General features: G+C 43.5%; 1 protein-coding gene across 6 annotated transcripts; it reads right to left on the bottom strand.

Moving 5' to 3' along the window:
- Window positions 1-217: 217 nt before the first annotated feature.
- On the bottom strand, window positions 218-6,815 carry LOC120686307 (protein NODULATION SIGNALING PATHWAY 2-like). 6 transcript variants are annotated; one of them, XM_039968508.1, is made up of 4 exons: window positions 6,614-6,815; window positions 4,492-4,559; window positions 819-3,703; window positions 218-725 (listed from the first exon to the last, which is right to left on the bottom strand). In XM_039968508.1, the coding sequence occupies exon 3, from the start codon at window positions 2,491-2,493 to the stop codon at window positions 1,063-1,065; it is 1,431 nt and encodes a 476-aa protein (XP_039824442.1). In that variant the 5' UTR covers window positions 2,494-3,703; window positions 4,492-4,559; window positions 6,614-6,815; the 3' UTR covers window positions 218-725; window positions 819-1,062. The 6 variants fall into 6 exon arrangements, 5 of the variants coding, with proteins under 5 accessions (XP_039824442.1, XP_039824440.1, XP_039824444.1 ...); XR_005680132.1 differs by lacking the exon at window positions 6,614-6,815 and having other exon boundaries at window positions 819-904; window positions 3,449-6,607; XM_039968506.1 differs by having other exon boundaries at window positions 819-4,559.
- Between the last annotated feature and the right edge of the window lie 449 nt (window positions 6,816-7,264).

The following is a 7,264-nucleotide window of genomic DNA, read 5'->3' as shown; positions in this document are numbered from 1 at the left end:
CGAGACAATGGAGATGCTGATCGACATGCTTTCAGAGGATGACGACGATGACAGTGAAGACCAGTTGGGCGAACTGAACCCAATAACCAAGGAAGAAGATTGGTAAGATGTAGGAGACGGAGGTGGAGTGAGACTCAAAAACCAGGATCCACCCGCGATTCCAAAGCTAGGGAATGAAAATGAAAACAATGGCGCAGGTGATATTCAGAATCTACTGAAAGATCACAATTTCACCTATGATCTTTGGAATGAAACTGCCCCCCACAGGGTACACTTTGAATTCAGCTGCAGATGCTCGTACAAAGTTTGGCCCGCAAATGCCAGTACAGAGATTATTAAGCATGGACAGTCACCATAGCGTCGAGACTCTGAAAGTTTACACATAACATTGCAGGACAAGTGTTAGCCACCATCGGCACTTTCCAGTTACTGATGACCATCTTCTTTCTCTGTTCTGAAGCCTGAAGATGACAGTTACAGAGAAAAGTTTCGACATGGACAGTCATCATCATAATGTCAAAACTCTGAAAGTTTTGCACGGGCAGCAGCATCGTCGAGCCCGCGCATGCGGAGAGATGATCCCGGGCAGTGCCTCGTGGCGGAGCAGGCACGGCTGGCGAGGCGGCACCACTGTTGGATTAGCTTCCGCCCTATAGCTGTCTACTACAGCTTTTGGAGTGGAGAAGGACGCCGCTAAGTGGCGGTATAGCCCGCGATTTGAAACACTGGAAAGCAAAAGGTAAGAGCACGTCAACATCAACAGTAGCCTAATACCATAAGAACCTGAAACTGAAAGGCAGGTAAGAAGTGGCACCTACCTGAGAAAATTCAGAAGAAACGCCCTCTTAGAGAAGGATAAAATATTCGGCTAACTTATCATGTGTAAAAGTTGCATTGCAAGAGCCTAAAAAGATTATGCAACCACAGATCAGGGAGCTCTAAACTTACAGCAAAAGACTGGCATTTTAATTGCATTCTACAAGATATCTTCCAACAAAAAATCTCCAGTGCAAACTCTTACAAGAAAATTTAGCCCTAAAAGCATCACATCCTCATTTCCTTTCACACAGGAGTCCAAACAGAAACAGAGATTAAAGGTCTGGACTTCCAGCACAACTGAAGCCTGCCCTTCTCATGCGTGACCCCGAAGCTCCTATTGAACAACCCAACCAGCATCCTGGCCTGAGCAATATTACGGGTACTCAGGTCACTGGACATAAACCCTTCCAAATCCTTTGGAGGAGGAGCCCCAAGTGCCACAGACCTGTACTGCCCCACAAAGTCCTGTATCTTTGGCCCCACCATATCCCTCTCCACAAGCCTAAGGCAGACACTATTGTTACTAGTGCTGAAACAACTCGCCAGGGACTCAAACACCATGGTGAAATGGTGCAATGCCTCAAAGAAGAACTCCACAAACGAAGAGTGAGGTATAGAAACCTCTTTTCCAATTTTGACCAGCTCTTCTTCTATGATGACCACTAACTTAGGCTGTAAATTCTTGACACAGCTAAGTAGTAGCATCTGTAATTTGCTCCACGACTTGTAACACAAATTCGTTGTGTCACATGAGACAACCATTGAGCCTTCACGGTTCCTGGAAAAGTCCTCCATGTCCTCCTTGTTGTGCATGCAAAGAGAGCTGTACTGGAAGGGGAGGTTTAAGGATTCAGCGAACTCTGCAAGACACCGTGCAGCTGTGTGGTGAGTGTTGTTACTGTCATCAGGATCCACTAAGATTGCTGTAAGGTGGAACGACTTGCCACCTTGGCGAGCAAGGTCTGACATGAGTGATGACCACTGGATGCCCTCACTGAGGTTGAAGTCAATGATATGAACATCCGTGTCACCTGAGGTGGCATCTAGAATGGCCTGATTGGCGGTGAAGTGCGTGAATTTAACAAATGGCGACAGCTCTTGTATCATCTGGTGCACAGACATGGTACCAGACTGCTCTGGTTCTGGCGGGTAGCATGGAAAGGATGCACCAGACATCCGGGACTGCAGACCTTGGAAAAAATGGTAGGCCAGCCGATCAAAAGAGCTGGCTGCTGCATTCTCAAAGGTCACAGGCAGAATCTCGTCAAGTTTTGAGAACACTACCGAGGCAAGGCTTGAATCCCCAGCCTCGACAGCCTCTGCTCCAGTGAGAAGGAGATCACTTAGACTGTTCTCCTCCATGAGCTCCTCTTGGATAGTCACCAAGTTACCACTCTCTTTCTGCAGAAGCCTCTCAGGACAATGGGTGAACACATCAACATGAAAAGCATTTTGGCCATGTGTATCGCTAGAATCTATGGCAGTGGTGTCAAAGAACTCGCAGTCTTCTCGAAAATAAGGGAAAGCTGAGGAATTCTCATGGCCATGTGTATTGCTAGAATCGATAGAGGAATTCTCATGGTGGGCTAGCTGAGGAGACCATAGAGAATAACTACTCTCTTCGTGTATAGGAAAGGAGAGAAGGGGAGAACAAGGATATGACATGGTTTCCATTTACCTACTGTCTACCATAAGAGCTGCTTTGATCCATATGCTCTAGTATCACTTATATACAGAATGAGGAGACAAAGGGTGGATACAACATTGGGGAAAAGAGAGAATAGGATGTGGACCTTGATGCTAATGCAAGGTAAACTGTCTTAAACTTGGAGCTCTGGTGCAACATGGATCTGACCAAAGGTTTTTGGCTCTTTATGGGGCTCTCTACCAAGTACCAACTTCAGAGTATACATATTAAAATAAGAGACACTGTGCAGCGTCACTTTGTTGGCCTGTCACATAGAAGTAGATGGAACTCAGAGCACGCTGAGGGCATATTCCTGTAATGCTTCTTGCCACGTGTCAGCATCGAGCCATATAGTATTTTGCTGGACTCGACTACTATATGAATAAGAAATTTGTGTGTTGAGTTTCTACTTTCTATTGATCACATTATGAGTCATGTAGAAATTACAATTAAAAAGGAAAAAGCCAAACTGCAAACATAGACACAGAGTTTATGTTCAAATCTCAACTTTGTGCTCAAGAAATAGCTCCACGCTATGAGCTCGACAGTGCATATACAGTTCATTTAAACTAATCCATAAAAAGGGTATAAAACTTGAACTTTATATAAGATGGTTCTGATAACAAAAAAAATGTATATTACCAGCCGAAACACAGTTATCATATCCCATAGTGGTGTTCAATTATTACCAGTGTCCAATGAGTTCATGACACCAACTTGTTTCAATAGACGCATATTTATTTTATATCTATCAAGATATCATATAGTGCTGTTATTGTAGGATGATGCTTCAATAGTTAACTGTTGGCATATTCTGAACGTAGTCAAAATAGTCATTTTCTCACAAAATATAAATAGTTATCAGATGTCGCCGCTACAGCGGAACTGGACAAGGACAATGATGACTGTCTCAAGGAGTAGTTGTTGTGAAGTGGAACTTACACCAAAAAATAAGTGCAGGCCAAATAGGCTTCTTGGCTCCAAGTTGCCTCTTGCTATTATTCTGAACTTATGAAGTTTTGTCCTTGACTTAAAATGGCAAGGAACATGACCAGTTCCAAATATCAGAAATGGCAGTAGCTTGTGGATGGAGTACAACGATGCACAGCTTTAGGCTGATTGGCATTAATGATTCTTGTTTTTTTCCCCCTTTCAAAAGGAAGTAAAGAATTGGTCCTGCATTGCTCCAAACTGTGTCTGGTACAAAATGACAAGTTAATCTGGTGCCACCAGCACATCATAAAAGATTAACTCTGCATTCTGAATTCATTAGTACTCTCCTTCTCATGTTCAACAAAAAAAGTATTTCAGAATATAATTGAACAATCCTAGGCAGTGAAAAGGAAAAAGTTTTTTTTCCAAAAAAAAGGAAGAAAATAATAAATTCTGAATTGATATGACACTTTAAGATAATCACAGGACATAATCACACGACTACCTTCAAGGCCAAACATATAAAACCATAATAGTCTAAAGGTTTTGTCAGAAAGAAAAAGTCATTAATCTGATCCCAAATGTATGTATTTCTAGAGCATTAAATTTCATAGGGACCAAGGTTTTGCCATATTGAATTATAATTAATTCCATGAAACTGATAGAAATGACTCTACGGTTTAGTCAACTATAGAGTTGGGATATTAATAACTGACCATGCTCATTGAACATGTTTTCTGTCACTGACATCAGATGAACTGAGCCGGCAGGTGGACCACCTCAATATCATCTGAATCATAGCTAGCAAGTGATGAAACTGGCAAAAGAAGAAAGCATTTAAGTTGATAATAGTCAAATCATCATGGTGATTTGTGCAGATATTGATGGAGTCCGCTTACTGCAAAAAAAAACTTATATAACATATTCATTTTTGCCCCTAGAATCCCAGACTCCTAGTCATAAGTGGAGGATATCATGCATGGTCATCACATGTCAAGAATGGAAAGAAACAGTCTTTTAGTGTGTTCAGGGCGCGCTGCAGGCCCTCTAACCTTGTAGCTTTTTGTTTTGGGGGATCTTACCCTCCTTTTTCTTCTTAATATATTGATGCGCAGTTCTCCTGCGCGTTCGAGAAAAAAAACATGTCAAGAATGAATGATCGTTACAACAGGTGAGACGAGAGTTTGTGCATATAAACTAAACTTGTCAGCATTTTCAGGACTGCAATCAGATTAACTAAGTGGGAGTAGGAATTGCCCCCAATAAAATGCCTTCAGTTGTTGGGAGAAGCATTCTCTAGCAATAGCAGAAGACAACAGCACCATAACAGCCTGTTGTCTTGTGTTCGGCATGATCAACTCAGTTTGGTCTCCTTATCACCAGCAAGGCTTTAAGGTACCTTAAAGTATCATCATTCTTAATACATAATAAGTTACACAATAATGAACTATTGAAAAATGTATCAACAAGTGGCAAGTCAAACACAGATGAACACACTCACACTGCACAGTACTTTTTGGTTTATACTTTATATGAAACAGGTGCAAGGAGAAGGTCACAATGCCAGCAATTTGGCAACTAGGTTAAAATAATGTAGTCACCTTACGTGGTGCCTTCATCGAAAATAAAAAAAAAAACATAGTTCTTGGTCAAGAAGTCAGTCTTCCTCTATGCAAAATAAAAGGCACTTTCAGATTGGCACATGTTAAGGCCTATGCTATTTTTTTTTGTATTGCTGTTTCATTGGTTACCTCATCAAGTCACTAACAACTGCATCAGCCTTCACTTGTTCTGTCTGCACAAATTTTCTTTGTGAGGGGGAGCAAAAGTTTACGCATGGCCCCACGAGTGACAAGGTGCAGCGTAAATGAGCTAATGGTGGGTAAAATAATACGAATTTGAAACTTCAGGGAGAGCCTGGTAAAGATTCCAGCATGGCAGCATCAGGTCCAAGAAGTAAAAACGGATTACAAAGCAGCAGTAGAGGACAACATATTTCTCCCCTAGGTAAATAGCAATTTGTACAATTGTGATTGTCTACATTTAAGTACAAGGGCCCACTCTGGTGAATACTTATCTTTTATCCTAGCGATTGAGCACAAAAAAATATCAGGTTTGAGTATGCAAGCAGCACATCACAATCTAGTGCGGCAATGCATGGTCAGCTTGATTTCCCTTTCAGCAGAGTAGCAGACTAGGCCATTACTGAATGATGATCATAGCAAGATGGCTGACAAATTTTCAACGGCTATGAAGAAGCAGAAACAAAGTGAAGTTTGAAAATGGGAGGTAAAAAAAAGGAACATTATTGTCACAATCACTTGCATAATCTAGCTGCGTAACAACTGAAAACAAAAGGAGTAGGGAGTTGCTGGCAGGGTAGATTCCTGCTAACATGCTTAGCAAGCTAAGGTCCAAATCAGTCATACTCCAAAGTCAAATCCAATCATCTGATTGTCCCTGCTTGACGTGGCCATGACTCGTGACTCAAGACTATAAATAGGATTATGTCATTATAAGATATTAGAGAGGAGACATCATGTAGACCATGTTCTAGGAAAAAAACTTAGCTTTATTTTCCTGAAGATTGGGATGAAATTTGTCTCATCCCTTGAATCAACATCCCTGCTTGTTTTCCCAACCCTCTTCACCAACTAGCTAAAGATAGTGCCTACAACTACAACAGTGTTGCATGTTCTCTGCAGCTTCAAAAATGAAAATGGGTCGCCAATGAAAACCTTTGCATCCCCAAAAAATGGGTCGCCAATGAAAACCCTTGCATCCCCCCCCCCCCCCCAAAAAAAAGAAACAAATCAAGAAATCATTCTAGGTAAGGTAACATCTACCAATGATCTAATCGAAATATTCCGCCACAATGCACGTGGTTGGAGCGGACGAAACAGGATGGCATGGTCTCCTGTCCCCGGATCGATTCGCTTACGTAGTGAACCCTTACGTATGAGCAAGTGCAATGGCAATGCCATGATTGCGCGTGCGATTTGGCATGATCCGCACCTGCAACCGCACGGGGATCGCCGGTATCGGGGAACGCCCCGTGTGCCGACCACCAACCGTGCGAGCCATGCGACGCGCGCCGCACCGCGACAGCGAACCCAGCGCGGGACGAGAGGACGCGGAGAATCTCCATGCGGAAAGCGTGGGTCGACGGGCTACCTGCTGCGTCGGAGGTCGGAGCGGGCCAGGCCAGCTGGGGGCACGGGCCACGGGGACGGAGCAGCGGCCGCTGTCGTTGCCGGCTGACTCGGCGCTGCGTCGGATCGGGTTCTCGGTGGCGGACGGAGACGATCGTCAGATCGGTGGTGGGGCGCCGCGGCCGGCGCTGTGTTCCGGCCTCCGGCGCCGCCTCGGCCGCGCCGGAGACGACGGGTGGATGGGCCGAGGAGGACGCGTGTCGACTTCACGGGGTGCCCGTCCATGGGCTTCGTAGTTGGGCTTGATTTTCACATCTGGTGGTTGGGCTGCTTGACTGTTAAATATTTTCTATGGGCTTAATTAATTGGGCTCACGATTCTAATAGTTAGCTCTGTTGCGTCTGGGTTTATTTAATTGGGCTCACGATTCTAATAGTCTATGGGCTTGTTAAATTCGACTTATTGTGTTTTTTCGCTTGCATGCGGCTTACGAAAACCTCTGATTTCCCCAAAAAACAAAATCAGCTTCAAACTGAAAATGAAGGGATCGGAGAAAGCTCTCCATAGGATACATCAAGATATAATTTTATTATGGTATAGTATACCTAACTTTCTAATGGAGTTGATAAACTTGAAACCAAACCACGAATGAATAACTCGTAAATGGCGCAAC

The sequence above is a fragment of the Panicum virgatum genome, chromosome 8N (genome assembly GCF_016808335.1).
Source record: "Panicum virgatum strain AP13 chromosome 8N, P.virgatum_v5, whole genome shotgun sequence".
Lineage (NCBI taxonomy): Eukaryota > Viridiplantae > Streptophyta > Magnoliopsida > Poales > Poaceae > Panicum > Panicum virgatum.
The sequence above is the reverse complement of the archived record's forward strand: the minus strand, read 5'-3'. Positions and strand labels throughout refer to the sequence as shown.

Coding starts and splice junctions, on each gene's coding strand:
- LOC120686307 (XM_039968506.1), bottom strand. CDS start 2,493: ATGGAAACCATGTCATATCCTTGTTCTCCCCTTCTCTCCTTTCCTATA.